This window comes from Nomascus leucogenys, chromosome 18 (genome assembly GCF_006542625.1).
Source record: "Nomascus leucogenys isolate Asia chromosome 18, Asia_NLE_v1, whole genome shotgun sequence".
Taxonomy (NCBI): Eukaryota; Metazoa; Chordata; class Mammalia; order Primates; family Hylobatidae; genus Nomascus; species Nomascus leucogenys.
Window position 1 is genome coordinate 46420395 of NC_044398.1, and position 24365 is coordinate 46444759.

Here is a 24365-nt window from a genome sequence, read left to right on the forward strand (position 1 = left end):
CCCTTGTACGAGGAGGGCCAACATTCACTCTGTCTCTCATATATATACATATACATATACATATACATATACATATACATATACATATACATATACACATACACATACACATACACATACACATAGAGAGAGAGAGAGCTAAAAGCCTGTGGGTTGTGACCAACTCAGCATTCCACTGGAGGCTATAAGATCAAACAGCAGACGGTTTATCATGAATGCAGGATGTGGGCAAACTCACAACTGCACCTGCCACCAGAAGGTTTGCTGAGTGTAATCACTCCCTGGTGCCGTGCTCCTTGAGGTTATCTACTGGAACATCTAGAGACTACTGTTCAGAGAATGCAGCTGCGCAGGCCTGCACTAAGTCAAGCAGCTGACTGACAACCACCCCCTTCTCCGTATCTCCTTTACTCAATAAATACGAAGGGCTATAGAAGCTCTGGGCCCTTGTTCACTAAAAGCAAGGAGCCCGCTGACCCCTTCTTCCAAATACATTCTTTTGTCTTTATTCTTGCGTTCGTCCTTTGTTCACTCCAACAGGGATTAGGGCTGCAGCATATATATATATATATATGTATGTATCTCCATTCAATGGAACATTATTTGCAATAAAAAAGGACATACTATACATGCTACAATGTGGATGAAACCCGAAAACATATGCTAAGTAAAAGAAGCCAGTCATGAACTATCATATGAGATACTATTGATATGAAATGTTCAGAATAGGCAAATGAGATAGAAATTTGATTAGTGGTTTCCTGGGCCTGGGTGGAGGCTAAGAATGCGGAGTGAATGCCAAAGGGTAAGGGGTTTCTCTATGCAGTGAAGGGAATATTCTGAAATTAGGTTGTAGTGATGGTTGTACAATGTACTAAAACCCACTGAAATGCTCACTTTAAATGGCTGAATTGTATGATATATAAAATATGTCTCAATAAAGCTATTAAAAAATAGGAAATAAAGAAACAGACCACACCCCCTCCTGTCTGGTCAGCTGTCACTTTGCCACCTCGATCTCTTCTTGGTTCCCCTTCCCTTATGCCTAAATCCCTCCATCAATCACCAACTTCCTCTCTCTCTCCCTCTCCCATCGCTGTGGCTCTGCAGACAGAACTAACCTCACACGGAATGCTCCATCAAGGTTCAGCTGAGTGATGTCCCTGAAGTTGATGAGTTTGCTTCTGTCCCTTCAGAAAGCTTAAGCAGGGCTGGGTGTGGTGGCACATGCCTGTAATCCCAGAACTTTAGGAGGCTGAGGTGGGCAGATCACTTGAGGTCAGGAGTGACCAGCCTGGCCAACATGGTGAAACCCCCTTCTCTACTAAAAATCCAAAAAAATTAGCAGGGCATGGTGGTGCAAGCCTGTAATCCCAGCTACTCAGAATGCTGAGGCAGGAGAATCGTTTGAACCTGGGAGGTGGAGGGTGTAGTGAGCTGAGATTGTGCCACTGTACTCCAGCCTGAGCAACAAAGTGAGACTCCATCTCAAAAAAAAAAAAAAAAAAAAAAAAAAAAAAAAAAAAAAAAAAGGTTAAGCAATGAAATGAAATGTGTCAAATGTTCTAAAACTTCTGGGGCAGGGGAAGATCATGAATAATGCTCCTTATGTTTCAGGCACATCACCACCATGTACTTCAGCCAGTAGGCAGTTATTACTGTGCTCACTACATGTTCAACAAATACTTACTGAGCATTTATTATGAGCTGGGCTGCGTTCCAGATGTTGGTCATATTGTAGTAAACCAAATGGACAAAAAGACAAGACATTTCTTACTCATGGGGCTTACTGACAAAACAATAAAATTAATTACTTCAACCTAAAGCATGCTGACAGGTGATAAGCATGTGGAGAAAAAGCAGGAAGTAATCAGCAGGGAGTGCAGTGCAGGAGGGAGGCTGCAACTTCAGATACAGTGGCCAGGCAACAGCCCCCTGATGTGCCCTTTGAGCAAAGATGGGGAGGAGGAGGGCAGGACACATCTCAAACACACCTGGGACAGAGGGGGCTGGGTGCCAAGGCATGGAGGAAGTCCCGAGGCAGGTGTGTGTCCGGTACATCCAGGGAACAGAGCAGCTGCAGCATGACACTGAGGACAGTGGAGGCAGCTGGGCAGAGATGAAAGAGAGGCTTAATCTTGCTAGGCCCCGTCAGTCACATAAGGGCTTTGTGTTTTCCTTTGAGGAAGATGGGAACCACTACAGATTCTGAACAGAGGAGCGTGCAAAGTGAGAAAAAAAGAGCAGGACCAAGCTCCTTCAGCTCTGGGTCATGACTGATTTTTCTACAGATGAACATCTGACCCTAAAGGAACTGGGGCCAGTCAAAATCTCCCCTCTCCAAAACTGAAAGAGGAGACTGGGTTAGAGGGTGTGCGGCCTTAAACGGAGAGGTGATGAAGCTAGGGTGGGGAAAGCTATTAATACTGTCCTGCCATATCCCATCCGAAGCAAGAAAGCCGACCTGCACATTAAGGCCCCAGAGACACAGCAGTGCGCAAAGGTGAGAGAAGCAGCCCAAAGGAAGAGAAACCTGCAGTGGGCCTCATTCTACAGCCTGATGTCCTTCCAGACCTACAGGACAAGGGATATGCGGGACCTGCCTGGACCTTCCGATATATCTCCTTCTGCCTTGGCCTCTGGCTTTCTCATCCTTCCAACAGAAGATCCCAGTTCAGACAGCCGGTGAGCTTTTCATGTTGTCGAAGTACCACATAGGACTAAAGTGAGTGCCATGCATGGTTCTCAGGATCAGTCAGCTTGGGTGACTCCTGAGGGAAGGGCAGGGCCTCATGGAGGGGCAGCTGGATGCCAAGGCCTTTTTGCCCACTTCACTGCAGGCCTGGCTTCCCCCAGCTGCTGTGGGAACACCACAAAGGCCTCTACATAACTCAACAAGGTGCAAATCAATTACCTCACTCTCTTTCAAATTTCCTCATGTGGCAGTATCCATAGGAGAGCTTTCAGCATATTCTACGAGGCTAAAAAATACACTTAGTGATCCTAAGTTATTGTTACTCTTTTAAAAGGAAATTAAGCTGTGAAATATTTGCTTTGGGTGAAGTAGGTTAGGGTGTTTGAAGGGCTTGCAGGCTATCTGTCCACAGCAGGCTGCAGTCCTACTCCATGTGGGAAGCAGGGCCAGGGCTAACTGCTCTTCTTCTCCCATCGCCTCCTGAGCAGCATGCCAAGATGCCAAACACATGCCCAGTGAAAATAAGGGCTTAATGAATGCATCTCTGTCAACTCCAGGCCAGACTTGTCCTGAATGACTGTTTCTAACTCTAGGGAACACGAGGAGGGAAGAACAATCCTACAAGAGTCTTGCTCAAGGCAAACATCTCTATGCCCTCTGCCCATAAGCATGCAGCTGGGCTGATAAGCCTCAGCAGACAGCAGTAACCAGAGGATGGGCTGCAGGGCTGCACCTACCACGAAGGCCTCTAAGGCTGCTCCTCTCCAGCTGCAACCAACAAGACTCCCATGCAAACTGGTATCCTGGTTTGCAGATTTCTACAGATGAACATCTGACCCCAAAGGAACTAGGGCCAGTCAAAATCTCCCCTCTCCAAAACTGAAAGAGGAGACTGGGTTAGAGGGTGTGCGGCCTTAAACGGAGAGGTGATGAAGCTAGGGTGGGGAAAGGTATTAGTACTGTCCTGCCACATCCCATACGAAGCAAGAAAGCCGATCTGCACATTAAGGCCCCAGAGCCACTGGTCAAAACCAGTCTATTTCATAGGACAAATGAAGATTTCAATAGTTACAATTATTCATAAGAAAAGTGCCAGTCCTACACTACTCCAAAGAAATGAACTCATCAGCCCTGTCACCTTTGGTGAGTGATGCAGAGGGCAGAAAGGGATGCCTGTTAGATATTCTCTCAAGGCAGACACTGGGTGAGCTGTGGGGTTTAAATGCTGGCCCTGAACATCCTTCAAGCTAAATAATAACCCCGACCAGGAAGACACTATCATTCACAGCCAGGCCATATTTTTCTTAGGAATTAAAGGTAGAAAAAATCCCCACCACTTTCCATCTACAGCAACTTCAAAATAAATCCTTCCTCATAGCACGTATTCCAGTACTAATTTCATCTATGGTTTCATCTGCTTTTCTTTTCTTTTCCCTTCACTCAATTTCCCTACATAAAAATCTCAACCCTGTTGCCCTGTTGTGTGTTTTGGTTAGAACTTAAAATCCCTTTGAGGAACAAAGCTGGGTAATACATACATTTCTCAATTATGACATAGGAACCTGCAATCATTCCTAATCATCTAATGATTACTTGATTGTCTGTTCTATTATCCTTCAGGCTGCGAGTTCAATGAGAAGGAATGAACAAACGGATGAACAGATGAATGAATGAGCAACAAGCCAACAGGGTTTCTGTTCAGTTAGCCTCAGAGCACACAGCTCTTCATGTGGCAGAGACACAAAAGAGTCCTTCGGTCACCTGTAAAGCTTCTACTAGACAATTGTCTCTTCTCAGAAACTACAGGAAATGGTATTCTGATCTCCAGGATAGCTCATGCACAGGCAAAGCTAATTTCTCATCTAAGTTACACACAATGTAAAAAGGTCAGTGACAAAAAGGGTTCCATTGTTAAATCTATTTCCCAAGTGAGATTTGACCTAAATAGTGCATAACATTTTAAGAATCCAAGTAAGAATACTTCTTCTTTTGAGACAGGGTCTCGCTCTGCCCCTCAGGCTGGAGTGCAGTGGCATGATCACAGCTCACTGCAGCCTGACCTCCTGGGCGTAAGTGATCCTTTCACCTCAGCCTCCCAAGTAGCTGGGACCACAGGCACGTGCCACCATGCGCAGCTGACTTTTAAATTTTGTAGAGTCAGACTTTCACTATGTTGTCCAGACTGGTCTCAAACTCCTGGGCTCAAGTGACCCTCTCACCTTGGCCTCCCAAAGTGCTGAAATTACTGACGTGAGTCATGGAGCCCAGACGTAAAAACAAATTTTTATTTTTTCTTGAGTCTTAAAATATACATTACCTCCATACTGTCTCTGAATATCCTGCAGACACATTTACTCAAAAGTCACAAAACAGAAGCTAGGAATATACACACTCCTTCGTAGACAAGTGTTCATATAAGATGAATGTATTCATCATATCTTACTAATATTATTACAATCTTTGTAGGGAATCAACACCAGGGACATTTATAGGGAGTACCTTGGCCATCTGACCACTCCCTTAGCCCTACTGTTTTACTTACCTGCATTTTTAATTTCAGCATTTATTGGATTTGAACGCGATTTCACAAATGACTTTAGGTGGGGGCTACAGAACAATCTTCACACTCTCTTCCAGGATATCTATCCTCTATTCTCCCAGGAGAATGACAACACTGAAGCTTATGCCACGGTGTCCACAGGGTAACCTGGTGAGGATTCCCTGCTCAAACCCCACTCTGCTGAGTAACAGGAACAGGCCCTGGACCACCTCGGCTGAGGATGGGTGTGGCCATCCTGAGGGCACTCACCAGGGTGACGATGGCACATTCAGCTGTCAGCTGAGCAGCACTGAACAGCGTCCGAACGAACCGGTAAATCTGCTTCTGCTCTGGGTTGTGTTTGTCATAATCTGGTGGCACTTCGGATTTCTGGGGAAGAAAATATTTTCAGATGACTGATCTCCCGATTGGAGCAAAAGAGAAATAATTAAATCATCTCATGAAATACATGGAGGAGATTACCGAAAGAGGGTGAAGATTTTCATCAAAAATATCTAACAACATCCTTCCATCTGGGTCCCTGGTAGGGAAAATAATAGAAAATGAAACTTACTTTCTGCAAGAATGTCATTCAAATAAAACAAAAATACATTTTAATTCAATGACTCTTTTTTTTTTTTTTTTTTTGGGATACGGAGTCTCACTCTGTTGCCCAGGCTGGAGTGCAGTGGTGCCATCTCAGCTCACTGCAATCTCCCCCTCCTGGGTTCAAGTGATTCTCCTGCTTCAGCCTTCCAAGTAGCTGGGATTACAGGCACATGCCACCACGCCCAGCTAATTTTTTTTTTTTTGTATTTTCAGTAGAGACAAGGTTTCACCACATTGGCCAGGCTGGTCTCGAACTCCTGACCTCAGGAGATCCACCTGCTTTGTCCTCCCAAAGTTCTGTGATTACAGGTGTGAGCCACTGCACCCAGCTAATTCGACTATTTCAAGAAACACAAGTCAGTGCTAAATGGTTATTCATGAATAATGATTTTTCTTGGGTGCAATACTTAATCACTTATGATTAAAATAGCCCAAGGAAATAAAGGTTATAAACCACACTTAGCTAAATTAAGTAAAAATTTAATTTTAATTTTCTGAGTTTTCACATGAATCGAATCTAGGCAAATGACTTAAATCTGACATCTTATTTCCAAGCAAAGGCTGATGGATCTGCTTAAGCCATCACCATACTGTGAGTGATAGGAAAGACGTGCCAGGGTAAGAATGAATATCAATGTATCCTAGAGATCAGTCTGATTATTCACAACATGCAACGTCACTACTTCATTAAGTTTCACAATTTTATACTGAAAAACAAGAGGTGACAGATAAAAAGTCTTTAGTCAATAACCTATACGTGAATAGTTAGCTCTTACCAGGCTGGTATGTGCACAGAACCACTTAAAGAGGTAGCTTTCACTGTGAACACAGTGCCGTGGGCCGCTGGGCTCTGTGGGGACCGTCTGTACCTCACCAGTGACAGCTCTACTTTCATCTGTTATATGAAATTTAAGTTTTGCCTAAAAAATTTTCTTTAAACAACCAAACTTGGAAACGACAGCTTTTGGCTAGCTGCATGTAATTTCCATAGTCTGTGCTTCAGTGTCAGGCTTCTACAGACCTGTCCCTAACACACACTTATCATGACAAACATTACAATTTCTGCTTTAGAATTTATCATCTGTGTAAAAATAAAAGAGAAAGAGCTTAACAAAACAGCTCAATTTTCATTCCTACATCTGCATAACAGCAATTATTATTATTATTTTTTGAGACAGAGTCTTGCTCTGTCACCAGGCTGGAATGCACTGGTGCAATCTCGGCTCACTACAACCTCCACCTCCCGGGTTCAAGCGATTCTCCTGCCTCAGCCTCCTTGTAGAGGCTGCCTCAATATCCCTTGTAGTTGGGATTACAAGCGCACGCCACCACGCCCAGCTGATTTTTGTATTTTTAGTAGAGACGGAGTTTCAGCATGTTGGCCAGGATGGTCTCGATCTTCAGACTGCCTGCCTCAGCCTCCCAAAGTGTTGGGATTACAGGCGTAAGCCACTGCACTCGGCCACAGCAATTATTTTTAAAGCTCTGGGCATTCACACCTGTGCTCATTTACATTTGCCTGCATGAACACAGGCAGCAGAGACACAGATCAACCCAAGCGAAAGAAAGGTTCAACCCAGCAGGGAGTCTGCGAGCAAAAAGCAGCTTCTGGGTGCACGTGGTTACACTCTGATACCGACCTGGGCTACAAAGAATCAACAGATTCCCTCACCTCATTTACTGAGTTTTCAAATAAACCAAATCTTGAATCTCTATGAGGCATTCAAGATGCTACACGAGAGACAGAACCTGGCCCAGGACCCCATTCCTCAGCAGTTGAGCTCCATTCAATTTTCCTGAAGAATGAGAGCCCCTGAAAGCATCCAGCACCCTAGAGAAACATTCGCCTGAAGTAATTTTTAAAATGAGAACAGAGTCTAAAAATATAAATGAGAATTAAGAGTTCAAGCTAAGAAGACTCAGGAAAGGGGATTCTGGAAAATCCTCTGAGAAGTAGACTATTTCCTTACTTCCTCTAAAAGCTGTGTGTCCTAGCTGAACAGCACCACACCACCTTTATCAAGCTAACAGGTCTATCACCAGCACCAAAGGCCAGCCTAGTATGACAGCGAGGAGAAGGCATGCAGACAGGCATCCCTCCTCATACCTAGAGACATGCAGGTGGCAATCTGTACCTCAATCTTGCTTGTTTACAAATGCTCAATTTTTCAGTTGGACTTTCTCTACTTCCACTCACTTACTTTTGGTGCAATTTACCACCATTAATCTAGGAGAGCAATATGATTAATGGTCTGAGTGGCAGATTGCATTCATTTCCCAATTCCCCAATTTACTAGTTGTATCATCTTAGTCAAATTAATCTCTCTGTGCCTCAATTTCTTTATCTGTAAAATGAAGATACCAGTATCACTTTAAGGAGTTATTAAAGCATTTAAAGAACTGACCAGAGCAGTCAGAGTAGGTGCTTCACAAAGCCAACCACGCTCATTCGGTTTCCACTGATTCGAAAGCAGTTCAGCACTTACCTGGGAAGTTTTAGTAAATTATACTACCTTTAGAAATTCTATGAAAATATGAGTTAAGAATGTATAATTCAAAGGTTTAGGCAACTAGAATATGAAAAAATAGGAACAACATAACAGAAGATAAAGTATGATGTTTTTAGCACACAACTATCCACATACCTGTTTTTGATGTGATAATATATTGCAAGAGCAACACTGTAAAAATAAAATGCAGAGGTTCAGTGTCCATGAGCATATTCAAGACCTTACACATTACCTGGCCACAGTCTGAACATAAATATTTAAACAGAAGTAAAAGCCTAACAATCTTTCTGAACAGTCCCATCTCATTCACAATACTGATCAGGAAAATGTCCTCTTCTGAGTAAATCAATCTGGCACTCATTCCCAGGAATTATTACATCTCTTCTAGAAACAAAAGAACTTCAAGTGATATTTAGAAACAAACTGCTCTTTCTATTCAGAAATTTTCAGCTTTCCTCACTTGTGAAAAAAAAAAAGCACTATGTAAAAAATAGGTGGTATAAACACCTTTAGAAATCTCCAACTCATAACCTACTAGTTTAAAAAATTCATGGTTTCTTTATAACTACCAGAAAAATGTGAATATCGTCCAAGAAGTTTGCTATTTTTCCCTTAATAACCTCTTGGCAATCCGCTCAAGTTATTCATTCACTTGCTGAAATGGTACTGTAACTTTTATTTGTAGCACTATCTTAAAATTTTATTTTACATTTTAAAAGGTCTGAATTTAATGAACAATTACATTCCCTTTCCCTGAACTTTTTCTTTTTTAAAACAATTTTTTTCTGACTAGAAAATATATTCATTGTAGAAATTTTGGAGAACATATTTAGAAAATGTAAGAAAAATATTCTGCCCAAATAAAACTATTAGCTTTCTATAAATTATGTGTGTAAGGGGACAGGTTTGCATCCTACTTTTAACTTTTTTCATGTTAACATTTTTTTATCATTAAAAACATGATTTTAAATGGCTGATTATATTCCTTCATATGGTTGTCGAATAATTAACTATTCCCCTACTAATGAACATTTAGGTTGTTTCTAATACTTTGCAATTATAATTAACACCATAATGAACATCCCAATATTTGTGCCATCTACAACTATATTATTTCCATAAGGATACATCCTATAATTGGAATCACTTGACCTCAAGTCATTAACAAGGGTAAGGCTCTCAACACATATTGCCAAACATCTTCGCAGAAAGTCTACACCAGTGGACTCCCCACCAGCGTCTGTTTCGACTCACACTCACTGACACTGACCTGAATGTTTTGCCCAAGTGGTCTCCAACTGGACAGGTAAAAAATTAAAAAAAAAAAAAAAAAGTTTTCCTTTTTCTATCTGAGTTTCTTTAAACTTCTATCAAGTTGGCAGGGGTATTCATGTTCTGGACAATTTTTAAAAATTTCCTCTTTCAAAAACTGTCTAGATACTTCCACTATTTTTGTTTTACATTAAAATGTATTGAGGAGGCCAAAAATTATTTTTAAGCTTCTAGGAACATAGGTAACTGGCTGCAACAGACAGTGTTCTGATCCTCTCAGGGTACCAACTCGGCCCGAACATTTCCGCTTACTCAGCCACACCGGCTTAGAGACATGAGCATGCACCTTGGATTCCAAAGCACTCAGATGTTTTCCCGTGACTTAACATGACAGTAGCTAATCTCACTCTCTTATATTCTTCCAAACCTCTCTCTTTCCAGAGCTCTTCACTCAAATGACTTCAGCCTAGTTGAAAGTACTCATGAGCAAATAAGTGCTAATACATCCTTTTTCTCCTAACATCTCGAAAAGCATTGAAGTTGATGAAGAAATTGTAACTGGGGTAAAAGAGCTTCAGAATTTATAAAAAGTAATAAGATTTTCAAAGTGTTTTCACATATGTTAATAGTCCTGCAAGAAAAAATAGATGTTACTGATTCTATTTTATAAATGGGAAAAACTCAGGTTCAGACAGTAGCTGCCAGATTTCTGGCTTGTATAAGGTTGTGTGCCCTTCTGTTTTGACCATGTAGCCTCTGGGAAAGGGAGGAATCAGTTTTATTCGTTTACTAGTCATGCTGTGATGACTGTTCTTCGAATCTAATGTTACATTTCAAAGGAATATTTCATGTGATTAGTTTAATGTCTTTGAGAAAGAAGATGTTCTTGCTTCCCCTGTGAGGGAGCATACAGCAGTAGAAATATCACTAGACTGAAGTCACATCAACCTGGGTTCTGAACCTGGCTCCTTCCTCTTTATTAGTGCTAATTCACCTCTCAGAGCTTTCATTTCCTCATTTATAAAATTAGAACAATACAACCCACATTATGCAGTTGTAATTATGATCAAATAAAAAAGTATATAAAAGCATGATCTTATATTAACTTTTAAAAGAAAAGTTACTATTATTGTTATTCCCCTAGTAAGAGGTCCTCTGGCTTCTGCCGAATGGGCGAGAATCTTCAGGGCCCCAAGATCACTATCTCCCAAGCTAAAGCCAAGACCGGATATTATCATGGCCTAAGACCTCCAGGAAAAGTAGAGCCACTCTGTAGGCCAATTTCCACTCAAGGTTATATCCCAGAAGTGAGACCACCAGGCTGAGGGTTCAGGCACAGTACAGCTCCATGGACTAGTTTAGCAGTCGTCTTGAAGAAAGTGACTGCCCAAAGAGGCCATCAGCTGACAACTGAATCAGGCCCAGGCTTGTAGCTTCACTCTACACACAGTCTCTTTTGTCAAACCTGAGGCTGGAATCACCCCAAAAACGGATCTCTGCCCCACTGTGCCCCCTCTTAATTGGGCAGTAAGATGGCCTGAGACAGCGGGCCAAGTGGAAATGAAGGTCCTTTCATATCTTAGTGGCTCTACAAAGGTCTTCAATATTTCAACTGTTTGCAGCTGTGTCTTTTGTCAAATATGGCTGTTGGAAAAACCAGCTTCACCCGACTAGACCATGTCCAGGACTTTTATGGTGTCCCCTGGTTCCTGGACTTTCTGTTGGTTGATAACCTATCCTCTGGGAATTGTAGGTGTTTTAAAACCTTTTGGGTAGCCTTTCTTAAAAGACTCAAACCTGTGTAAGTCAGTGACATATTATCTATACAATGTTTTAGGCGATATGCAAGGCATTCACCCAAACAGCCAGGTCTCTGGCCATCAAGCCAAGGCAGTAGTGGGGCTCTGTGAGCACCCCTGGAGGAAAGCCGGAAGGGTCCACTGGAGGCCTCTCCGGTGAAGGCAAACATGTCCTGGGACTCTGGGTCTAAGCGTATGTTCCAGAAGTTTTGTTATAGGACAATCTTTCATATTCCTAAACAAGCAGTCTTTTGGGGCTAACATTTGGGACTGCAGCAACACATGCTGGCCACACAGGCCAGAGTCACCTTAGTTTTTGATTATCAACCATCATCCTTCATGTGCTGTTACATTTTTGCATTGGCCACACAGAGCTGTTGTATGGGTTCTGTGTAGGACGCACAATCCTCACCCTCTTTAGTTTTTGAGTAGCTGCTGTTATCTTTCTGAGTCTTCCTGGGAGACGTGTATCTATACAATCTATCTTCAGAGGGGTCACATGCTGACTCTCATTTGGCCTTCCCCTGGAGTGTGGCTCTTATTGTCCTTGCCCAGAGATGGAATTTGTCTGCGTTCCTCTAAAGGCAGCTCCCAGGAGAGTGTCTCTCCCCAAAATGTGTTTTGGGACTGATAGTAGACCCACAGTGTAAGTGGAGCACGTCTAATTTGTAACAGGAGGCGTGCTCATCTCACAAAGGCAGGTGGATGGATCTCTGGATCCATATTTATAAGTCAGGGGCCCAGACACTGTGAGGATGAGCAAGCATGGAGTACGCTCAGCCCTGGAGCCACCAGAGTCAAAACTCTTTGTTTCGAGGGAACCAATAAACGGCACCACATTGAGGAAAACTTTGCTTTCTTGTCAGTGTAGAAGTTGTGGTGCTCACCACCTTCTGTCCTTGAGTTTTTTTCTAGAGGCAGTGCCCAGGGTTTAGGATTAACCCTAGTGGTAAACTGGTGCTCTGGCTTTAGGGACTTTTAAAAGTCTAAGGAGAATTGTACTGGGTTGTCTATTCTGTTTTTGGACCTGTCTTTAGAAGGTCTTGTCAAATTTGGCTCCTCAACACCCATTTTGCTGGATCTCCCTTTCTTTCTGGTCTCTTTTCAGGTTCCCTTGTTTTTGCAGCACTCCTCACCTTAGCTGTGCCAGTCATTGTTTCTACTTCCCCTATTTCAGCCACGAAGCCCCATCCAAGGGACCTAAGGTGGGAAACTGTCCTTCCATCCAGGTGGAACAGTCTTGAGGGGCTTACCATGCATGCTGGCAGTGAACGGGGTGCCATCGGCCCCTGGAAAGCAGAGGCATAGATAGCCACCCTCACTGTCAATCTGTGCAACAAAGCCTGTGCCTTGTTTATAGGCTTCTATGGTGAAGGACCCCAAGGCATATCCCCTTCGCAGGGCCAGAATGATCCTGTCTCTCAGGGAACAGCCCAAGAGCCATGTAGGTGCTGTCTGATGGAGGAGTGCTGTGACACTGCTCATCTTTTCTGCCTCACCTCCAGACAGAACCAGTGTCTACCCTACCAGACAAGTGCCTAAGGCCTCCTTTAGTTTCTGCCCAGAGTGGCTAACCAGATCAGTTAAACCTGGCGAGCCAGAGTTAACTGGCTCTTACCACCCTTATCAAATCCAAGTTTACCAGGCCAGAGAGCGGTCAAGGCACTCTGATTTTCGGTTAGGACACAGAAAGAACTCAGGGGACCTGGGGGACCCTGAGTGCCCAACTTCAGAGGCTTGGTCAGCTCTGCCAAGTCCTCAGAAAATGGTGAAGTCTCACCAAGGAAGGGCCGGAGCCCTATCAGAGAACAAAACATTTGGACTATAGGGTTTGCTCAGCGGCTTTTGCCACATAGCTGGGGAGGAAGTAAATGCTATTTTCTTGCACAAGAAAACAAAATGGATTTGTGACTTTTGGCACTGCATTTGTCTTCTTACCCAGAGCTAAATTAGCAATGTATATGACAATCCTAAAACCTTTGAAGGGCAAGAGGGGGTGAGTTCTAGCAGCACAGTGGGGCTGAGCCATAGACAGGGCTGTGATGGGCATTAGCTGTTCCCTGGCCCTGGAGGCCAAGGACCCTGATGGTATGGCCAAGTGCGCAAAGGGGCTCCCCACCACCCTCCGCTCTTTTCTTTGATCATCATCCTATGCTTGTCAGAGGATTTGGTGGGGAGGGGTTGGCTGCAGAGGCACAAAGTGTGGCTGACAAACTCTAAATTCATACCACAGCTGTTGGCATTTAGGGGAAAAATAGAAAAATCAAGTTCTCAAAATAAAAAATTATGTCTACAGAAAGAGTGAGCACTGAATGAGTACCCAACTTTTTTATAGTTTTTCTTTCACTGTTAGATTAGCATTCAACCCTCCACCCCATCCCCAACTAGAATTTGCAAATACGTTTATTTCTGGCAATCCCCAGTTTACAGGTGGATTATCTTCCAAAAATCAGCTTATAAATCGCTGTTTAGAACCTAGGGCATTCTTCTCACAGTTACAACCTTGTAACTGGATTTCAGGAAGCAACTCTGGCCCATAAATGCTCACTTATGCCCACCATGAAGCTGAACTACAATATTAATGATTGTGTTATCAGTTTTAATGTCTGGAGTAGGGTTCAAGACCTGGGTTAACAGGAGGCAAAGAAAGCAAAAAAGAAAATAAGAGTTTTCTTTGAACAGGAGTAGGGCAAGATTTAGGCAAAATTTTAGAATGGGATGGCATGTGGATTTCACAACTTCCTATCTTTTTCACTACTCTTCCTTCTGAGTATCCCTTTCCTCTCATATTGTCAACCCTCTAGCTGAAGAACTCAACTGGACCTGCTAATGTCTCTAAATGTTTCTGACTCTTTAGCTACACCAAGTGTGAGATGCTGGTATTTCCAGGGAAGGATTCTGATGGCACTACTTCAGTTGGGTCCCACCCTGCCCAGCTCCCAGTGTGCATTTTAAAAAGCAGATACTTTTGGCTGGGCACTGTGGCTCATGCCTATAATCCCAGCACTTTGGGAGGCCAAGGTGGGTGGATTGCTTGAGTCTGGCCTAGGCAACACGGTGAAACAAATGTCTCTACAAAAAATACAAAAATTAGCTGGGCATGGTAGTGTGTACCTGTAATCCCAGCTACTCGGGAGGCTAAGGCAGGAGGATCTCTCGAACCTGGGAGGCGGAGTTACATGAGCTGAGATCATGCCACTGCACTCCAGCCTGGGGACAGAGATCCCGTCTCAAAAAAAAAGAAAAAAAGAAGATACTTTTTAAAGCAACTGAATTACAGACTGAAGAAGTTTCAGATGTGTGCAGTGCAGAGACCATGTCTTCGGGTCAGGGAAGCCCAGTATCTACACTGAAGTCTCATAGCTTGTTCCTGCTCTTCAGCTTCTCTGTTCTCTACATTCTAACCCGCAGTTCATTTAAAAGTGGCAGGGGGACATTGGTGGGGCAGGGGAGGGTAGCTGTCCACTTCCATCTGGGGTCTTCAACTTTGACTGCCTGTGACTCTCCTGGGGAGGTTTAAAAATCCGGATACCCACAGTATACCTCAGCCAGATTCAATCAAGATCTGTTAAAAATCCAGATACTCACAGTATGCCTCAGCCAGATTCAATCAAGAGCTGTTAAAAATCCAGATACTCACAGTATACCTCAGCCAGATTCAATCAAGAGCTGTTAAAAATCCAAATACCCACAGTATGCCTCAGCCAGATTCAATTAAGAGCTGTTAAAAATTCAGATACCCACAGTATGCCTCAGCCAGATTCAATCAAGAGCTGTTAAAAATCCAGATACTCACAGTATACCTCACCCAGATTCAATCAAGGTCTGTTAAAAGTCCAGATACCCACAGTATGCCTCAGCCAGATTCAATCAAGATCTGTAAGGAGACCTCAATCATCAGTGTGTTTTTAAGCTCCCAGGTGACTCCTAGGTGCAGCCAGGGCGGGAACCAGTGATTTACACAGACAACATATTTCTAACTTAGGTGCTTGTGCCTCCTAGAGTTGACCAATGAACTATCAAATTGTCACACAGTTCTCTCACTAGGCTCCTAAGTGTCTGTGTCACAGCCAGCGGCAATTTTAAGTGGTCCAAGGATGAAAGTGTTGAGTAACTAAGACAGAGCCACCTGTGAATCCCAAGAGCCCCCACTGCCCCAGGACGGGAAACTGTGCTACTCTGCCCTGGCTTCCAATGAGAGGAGTCCAGGATTAAAGGGAAGTTAGCAGCTTCTGTTCTGGGCTCCTCAGAGATTGAGCAGAAGCCAACAGTCATGTGGTACACAGACCTTCAGGGCTTTCCACTTCTCTCTGCGAGTCCTAATAACCTAATCTGGAAAACACTTCCAAAGGTACTGCATATCCCATTTCCCCTCAGTAAACCACAGCCCAAGGGTAAACATGGCTCAGGCAATGGCACGCGTGGTGGAGCTAAGACAGAGCTCTGTGAGTGCTGCTGGTATGAGTTTATGCCCATTAGTCACTTTCCGTGCACTCCGGTGCCGAGGAAGTAACGAAGAGGCTGCACTGCCATTTAGATCCTGGAAGCACGGAACCTGAGAAGCACAGTGCCAACAGGCAGCCTCCACCCAAGCGGCCTTGTCCTCAACCTTCTGCCTAGAGCAGACACTGACCACAGATGGCTATAAGTCCTCACTGCCTAACTCATCATCACATGTGGTCATACTCAGAACAGGGCTTCTAGGCCTGAAAACCTGGCCCACTGAAATGGACAAATACTCCTTCTTTAAAATTTAAACACTTATTTCATATGCTGACATGTATTGTGAAATGTGTGCTTTCTTAAACAAGTATAGAGATAAAATTCAGATTTTCTAAAACTGAGCTGCTGACCACAGGCCCAAGCACATCAAGTTCTCTATAGTCCTTGCCAAGGGTCATTATTACCACAATGCTAGTGGTACAATAAAGGAAAAACCAGTGTTCCCTCCTTCTTTAAAGTAGGGAAACTGAAGCCCCGTAAGGGAAAGAAGTTTATCCCAAGACTCCCCCTTCCTTCCTCCCTTGTAAACTCCATTTAAAAATATGGAATTAAAGGCCCCACAGAAAGGGTCCCACCCATGTCCTTCCTGTTGGTGAGAGAGCCGTGGTCAGAACTCAGATCTCCAGACCCCAGGCAAGTGTACCTTCACCAGGCCAGGCAGGCTTTCTACTGGAGCCCCGGGTCTTCAACTGGGAACATAGGAGTCTCATTTTATTTAGAAGGTAAAAAGTTAGTGGAGTTATGCCAGGATGGCTTCAATAAAAAGTGCAAGGGTAGAAAGTATGAACAAAAATAAAAAATACATTTTAAGTAACCTACATTTAAAACTTTAAAATTCTGGTCTTTTAATGTAAATAGTAATATGTAAAAATATTTCAAATACCCCACATTTAACTACCAAAATCATTTTTTAAGAAGATTTCCTGAATTATCAGTGCTACCCCCACTCCCACCCATCCAATCTTATCACTCCCAGACCCCACAACCAACCAGCTTAGCTGTCAGGTTGAGGAAAAAGCATTCAGTTAAGTGAAAAAAAAAAAAAAAAAAAAACGAAGGAAGGAAATCCATATACGTACCATTTAATTGTATACTTGAGGTTTGGTTGACTGACTGTGCTATCATCTAGGAAAATGGTGGAGCAGGAACTGTATTTCCTTGCTATTTGTCCTGGAGGATGCTAGAAAACAACAGCAACAAGATTAAGGCAATTACACAGGGCTCAGAATTCTTCCAAGAAACATCACCCCTGCTTAGCTTGAGATAAGACCACAGAGGAAAAATGTCTTAGCAAGAAATGTCAACATTACCACCAAGAACAGTACAAAAACACTTTATTCATAAAATGAACTTCCTTGCTTTTCCATATATAAAAGTCACCAGGACCATGCCTAGTCCCTAACTTCCTGCATCAGGAGAACACTAAACTCTTGCAATCAAGCATCAAAAAGTATGTTTCAGAGTCCACAAAAATCACCTGCCCCGTGGCGTGTATGAAACATGGGATCTACTACACTAACAAAAGCCTGCAATTTAGATGGTGGCCTGGTTTTATGCACTAAGATCAAGACAAATGTCCACTGTACCCACTTTCCTTACTCTTGAAATACAGTTGATTTAGGGGCCATGGAAAATGCAGCCAATGTTAATTTAGAATCTCCTGGTTAATCTGCTTGAATTTCAGCAGGTAAAGTTATAATGAAAAAATATTGCTTTGTTAAGGACAAAATAAGTTTTAAAGGGGAAGATTATCTGATACTTTTGAAAATACAACCAATGAATGACCTTTAGGTAGTTCTTTGTGTGGTCTTATGACAGGTTCTTTCGTAACTGTACAAGTTTTGGGCTCTTTGGAGAACTTTAGAACAGAATTCCTTCTAGAAGGTACCAGTGAAGTAAATAGAATTTGTAGCACATACTGATGACAGCTAGTTGAACACGAAATAGATTTCTGGCAACAATTGCCCAATATGATTAGTACATATCAATCTGGATAGTTCCTGATCAGAAGCAAACTAGAAAAAAAAATTAAATTATGCAAACAAGTTTCCACATGCCTGATGCTATGTTGAATGTCTAAGTGTCATTTTCAGCAACAAAAAAAACTTAATAATCCCTTGGGGATCCCACGATCTTCTGCCTGACCTGCCCACCTGCAACACACCCTGGGTATACACAGTTCACTAATTTATAAAGGAAGCCTCAACGTTAGAGACCAAATGCCCTGTTCAGTATCTTAAAATTTATCTCCCATTTAATAAAGTTTCCTCAGTAATAAAGTAAGGAAAATGTGAGGCAGCCTGAGAAATCTATAAACAATGTTATAAACAGAATCTCTTCTTTAAACTAGATAACAAATGATACTAGTTACTTCTTTGGGGTTCCAATTTCTTAAATCACAGTTAGAGAGCACTGCGCTGCTGAAGCATCCTGACCCTCGGAGCCCTAGTCTCACATCAACAGCAAACAGGTCAGAAGGAAAGAACCACAACCAGGAAAATTCAGAAGCTGAGGCCTCTCCCCAGGGTTCTTTCCTTAGGCTTACACTCTCAAGTGCCTGTGTGGGGACAGGGCATAGAGAACGCTTGTGCAATTCAAGTCTCAAGTCCAATGTCAGTTTTCACATGGCATTTAACATCTATCAAATGAATCACAACATTTCATTAAGAAAATCCAGACATTTAAACCAATTCTCTTCCTCTTTTTAAACTCTTGTAGCAATCACATGTAAGTCATAAAAGACATACTAAAACCTCAGACTCCAATAATAGCTATTACCATAGGTGATAAACTAAAAGTGCTTAAGGAATTTTTCCTACAGATGTAAAATCTACTACAAACAAAAATCTATGTTTAACACAGATACCATATTTAACATTAAAAGTCAGTAATTAATTAAATTTTTTCTGGTGTTAATAAACTTTTAGAGATATGGGATAACTTTAGAAACCCCAACAATGAAGGAAAAGGACAATAATATTTCACTTGTGTTTCTTGTGGGGTTTCAATTGTTTCCTCTGATGCAAACTCCTTCCAGATTAAAATGTAACAGGGCTTGCAAAGAATAAATGGTTTCCCTAAGAAAATATAAGCCATGAAGTCAGGGAAAGAAGAATGATGCACGGGGTCATGGGACCCCTCAGAATACAAAGAATGTCCCATCATAATCTAGGAAGTAACCTTTGTGAGTTGACGGGGAGGGCACCCCTCTGTGTGCACCATCCCTAAGGTTCAGAGGGTTAACTCAAAGCCAGCCACACAAAGGGACCCTGCCCTAGCCTGAGGACTGCCCCAGCTGTGGGTCTGAGCACCCCAGAACTAAGGGCTGATCTGCCAAAGCCCTCGATCCCAGGAGGATGCCAACCCAGCTTTTAAACTATGTAATAACTTCGAAACTGAATAAAGATCCCAAGTATTGAGTTATAAAGATTTTAGTTTCAGAGTATCTCAACACTCTAAAGACTATGTAGGCACTAAGTCATTTCTTGACTGTCAGGACTACAAGACTCGTAGAATGTGAACTTCTCTTGATCTGAGCCCCACATCACTAAAAAGCTGAAATAGCTGTAAACCTTCTACCACAAATGCTCTTGACCCCAGGGTTGTCTCTGTGTTTTTTTTTTTTTTTTTTTTTTTTTTTGAACTGGTCCTCTCAGGGTGTGGTGAGAGAAAGTACAACACCTCTTGCTGTGTGGTACCATCCAACAGCTGACTGATGCTTTGCCTCTGGAAGCAGCAGAGGTGTATCACTCACAGAACAGAGCATTCTAATTCGATAGTTTTCATAAGCACACCTGTGTCAGGTAGTTCTTGGTGTTACTCAAAATGTTTTTGTTAATGTATTGCTCCATGATTCTGAAACACTGGTATGCCTGTACATGTGCATGCACACGCACACACAGACCCTCCCACTTAGGTTCCCATCTTTGCTAGTAAATGACACAGCAAAGTGATGCACTGGAGAAACAGCAGGGCACGACTCTTGGTAGTTAATCTGACTTGGACATAACTAGCTGCGTGGCCTGGGCAAGTTACCTGGCCTCCCTCTCTGCCCCTCAGTTTCCTTAGCTGTAAAACAGAGATGAAAATGACAGACCCTACCTCATGGGTCTATCAGAAGGAGTGCATGAGTTAGTATTTGTAAAGCACCTTGAGCAGGGCGAGCGTGTGGGAAGCACCTGTCGGTAATCGTTAAGTAGAAACTGCGTTAAACAGGTCAAAAAAGCGACAGGGATGTTCTTTATGCCTAATGCCTATAACATTTTGGAAAACCATAAAAGGAAATGTCTAAGGCAATGTTTTACTTGCAAAGGATGGGCATCACCCTATAGACAATTTAGAAAGACTGTCCCCAAAATAGCAAGTGTCCTGGTGAGAGCGCAGATACTACAGAGTTAACCACGAACTGCTTAGAAGGGGAGCCTGATGAGTGAGAAGCCCAATTATGAATTATTCTAAAGAAATAAAATTTATATATCTGAAATAATGTGAACCTTACAGATTAAGTTATGAATATGCAGAATAATCAAATTTTAGAGCTAGACTGAAGCAAGGTCATTTAGTCCATGTATTCACACAATGTCTACAGTACAAAATATGATTTACATCAAGGTCCACTAATATACAAAAATTGTTGAATATTTAAGAAGATTTTATTGAAGAGTTATCATGTGTCCCAAATAATGAGATTATCCCCTTAGATAATTCCAATACTGATGTCTGTCAGATACAAAGATACATGGATACATACATGTACATGCACACACAAACATACGATCAAAGCGCAGGATGAAGAGGAGGAGGAAGCAGGGATAAGACTTCCACTGGACCTTCCACAATGACCCCAAATCTTTCTCCCAACTATTTCAACTGCTCCCACCCGCGACACCTCCTCAAATCCTCCACCCATCACCATGCTGAGCTCCCCACAGGAAGTCTGAGTCACAGAACCCAGAGACCACCAGACAGCGTCCCCTCACCTTCTTGCCTCTTTCTTGGCAAATCGGTCATCCCTCCCCCTACCTGGAGTAGAAGCCCTAACTCTTTTCAGGCCAGAACTAATTAGTCCCTCGGCTTCTTCAAAATGTCTTTCTGAATTGGCTCAACCTCCACACTCCCTCCCCATTCACAAAAAACTCTAAGTCCACTATGCAGATGGGTCCTCTGCAGTCCTCCTACCAATTTGATATTTGAACTGAAGCTTTTTTCTTTCTGGGGTTTCCTCCTTGCTTTCCCCCATCTTTCTGGCTACTCAGTCTCAGTCCCTTTGTGGACTCTGCTTCTCTGAATTTCCTTAAATATAATGGTCTTTTCTTCTTCCTCTAAACACTTTCCCAGGGGACTCTCACCCACTCTCATTAACTCAACTTCCTTCCCCCTCTGTTGAGTCCCAAATCTCTCCTCTCTGGCCCCAACTTCTCTTATGAGCTCACTACTGCCTGGTTGACCCCTCCATCTCAATGTTCCTCATGGGTACCTCAAATGCCAAACTAATCTGTTCCTCTAATCAACTGTAATGACTTAAAACCAGGAATCCACAAAATATTCTTGAATTTTGTTTTCCTTTCTGTTGGTTTCCTTGTATCGAGTGCTATCGATTCTATTCCAAGTACACTTCTACATCATCCTTTCCCCTGCACCCCTCTAGCCACTATCTGGTATATGAAAGCCACGTGGACTCTCACCTGTATCACTGCAGTAACCACCTTGCCTCGAGGCTCACTCCTCTCTAAACCATTCTTCTTCAAGTGCTACTGTCACCTTAATACAAAACAAATCAGATTGTGTTGCCTCCCTGCCTAGATGGTTCTGACGTTCTCCACTGGGGAGAGACACACGAGTCAACTCTCCATCTCTCCAGGTTCACTGTTCACTTCCTCTTTCTCTGCATACCACACTTGGACATAATTCAAAGATGAAAGGAACAACGGCCACTTTTATTTAATGGCCATCAAAGATGAGCCCACAGTGTTCTGGGTTACTTTACATGTATTCATTTAGAGCTCACAAACATTTAGAGCCCTGCAGTGCAGGCAGAATTCCCATTTTACAGATAAGGAGTTCAGAGAAATGAAGTAGCATTTCCAACACCAAATCTAAGACACCAGAGCTTAAAGCCATGTTTGTCTGACTCCCAAGTCCGTGCCTCTCTCCCTGGGGTTCTGCAGCCCTTCCCTTGAGCTGTTCTCTCCTAAACCTTCTTGTATAGTACCCTAAAGACCTTTTCCCCTCCCTGACTCCACTCATCCTTCAGCACTCTGCTGACAGTGCTTCCTCTAGACGCCTTCCTACCACCAGACCACCTGGGCTGTACCCTTCTGAGTGTTCTATGCCCGTGTTCACCCTCCACAGCACCAGTCACTCTCCATTGTCATTTCTGGCTCACTTTTCTATGTGTCTCTAAGGTCTAGACTGCAGGTGTCTTGGAGGTACAGACTGTTATTTTCTTGAATCAGCAAATGAAGAACAGCTCCATCCCGGGACTAGAGTGCTCACTGCCCCCAACTGTGGGAAGTCGTCTGCCTCCATGACAGCACAGGATCCTCTGTGAGGGAGACCACAGTGTGGCCACAGCAGCTGTGTTACGGCAGAAAGGGGCATGCTGTGTGGCAATGAGTTGGCCGCAGGGGCCTGCACCATTGGGCAGTGAAATGCTGACACGTGCAGAACACATGAAGTGAGGCATGGCAGGCAGATCAAGGAGCCACGTTCACTCCAGACAGGCAGGGCAGGAGCACAGTGGAGTCAGAAAGGCCAGTGCTTGACTGCAGCTCTGCCACTGACGAGTTGTGTAAACGTGGGCAAGTTACTTACAGAGGACAATCACACATCCTGGCTTGATCAGGACAGCTGTAGTTTGTCCCTGTTGTCCCAGAATAACCAATAATAGTAACCCCTTTCATAATCAATTAAAATGTATAAGCCTATCACCTTAGGCTTAGCCTCCTCAAGCTTCAATATCTTCATCAATAAAATTCAGATACAGAACCTGTCCTTCATTGTGGTGCTGTGAAGAATAACACCTGTAAAGCGCTTAGCACGTAGATGAACTAAATAAATACTAAGTCATTTAACACTTAAGAGTCTCTAGGCTTTAACTTCCCATTTTCAATGACTGTCTTACTTCTTCTTAGAAAGGTGTGTTAGGATCAAAAAAAAAAAAAAGCATTAAATAATGTAAGGGCCAGGCATGGTAGCTCATGCCTATAATTCCAGCACTTTGGGAAGCCCAAGTGGGAGAATCAATTAAGCCCAGGAGTTCGAGACCAACCTGAGCCATACAGCAAGACCTCATCTCTACAAAAAATAGAAATAAGTTAGTCACGTGCGGTGATGCATGCCTGTGGTGCCAGCTACCCAGGAGGCTGAGGCATGAAGATCGGTTGGGCCCAGGAAGTCAAAACTGCAGTGATCCATGATCGTGCCACTACACTCTAACCTGAGTGACAGAGTGAAACCTGTCTCACAAATAAATAAATAAATAAAACAAAGTATTATTATTAGAGGAAAAGAAGGAGTAAAAGTTTGTGAAAAGAAGTGATATAAATGAAATCTCTAAATATGAAAGCTCCACAATTTTTTTTAATCTTAAGGAGGGCAAACTATGACCTTGATAGAGGAGGCAGGTTTCGGTCTGCAGCCTCCTCGGGCCACAGAGAAAGGACACTTGCACTGGCATTCCTTGACTAGGAATGAACGAAAGGCCTGCTGGAGTGCAGAAGTGGAGGGCAGGCTGGGTTGCAGCATCACACCTGCCACCTGCTGAACTCCCAGCTCACAGTCTCCACGAAACCATAAAGGCCACTCATTTCGCAGAAGTGTCTTTGCCTTATTCACACAGCTAATACAGGGTGGAGTGGAATTCAAGAACTTTGTGTGGGATTCTGAAGCCTGTGAAACCCAAAGCACTGATCTGCAAGAGCAGCTGTGCTCACAGGAGGATGCCCATGCATGGAAGGCACCCGGCTGGGAGAGAGGAAAGCACCATTATCACTTTTCCAGGACCACCAGGGGTCGCAGAGACACAAAGACAAAAAGCAAAATAAGAAAAAAATCTTCCTCTCTGACCTCAAAGTGTTCACAAACTAATGTTCCATAGAAAGAAAAAGAAGGCGCAGGTTAGGCGCAGTGGCTCATGGCTGTAATCCCAGCACTTTCGGAGGCCGAGGCAGCTGGATCACTTGAGGTCAGGAGTTTGAGACCAGCCTGGCCAACATGGTGAAACCCCGTCCCTATTAAAAATACAAAAATTAGCTGGGCGTGGTGGCAGGAGCCTGTAATCCCAGCTACTCAGGAGGCTGAGGCAGGAGAATCACTTGAACCCGGAAGGCAGAGGTTGGAGTAAGCCAAGATCACACCACTGTACTCCAGCCTGGGTGACAGAGCAAGACTCTGTCCCCCTACCCCCATCCCCCAAAAAAGGGTACAGCTTTTAGCAG

General features: G+C 43.3%; 1 protein-coding gene across 3 annotated transcripts in view; it reads right to left on the bottom strand.

Moving 5' to 3' along the window:
• The window catches only part of CCNY (cyclin Y), a 231046-nt gene that overhangs the window by 35515 nt on the left and 171166 nt on the right, over positions 1 to 24365 (bottom strand). For all 3 annotated transcript variants that reach the window (XM_004091187.3, XM_030798703.1, XM_030798702.1), the window contains exons 4-7: positions 17007 to 17107; positions 8489 to 8524; positions 5718 to 5775; positions 5505 to 5624 (exon numbers count right to left, since the gene is read on the bottom strand). In XM_004091187.3, coding sequence (XP_004091235.2) covers positions 5505 to 5624; positions 5718 to 5775; positions 8489 to 8524; positions 17007 to 17107 — 315 coding nt within the window. The remainder of the gene's footprint in view (positions 1 to 5504; positions 5625 to 5717; positions 5776 to 8488; positions 8525 to 17006; positions 17108 to 24365) is intronic.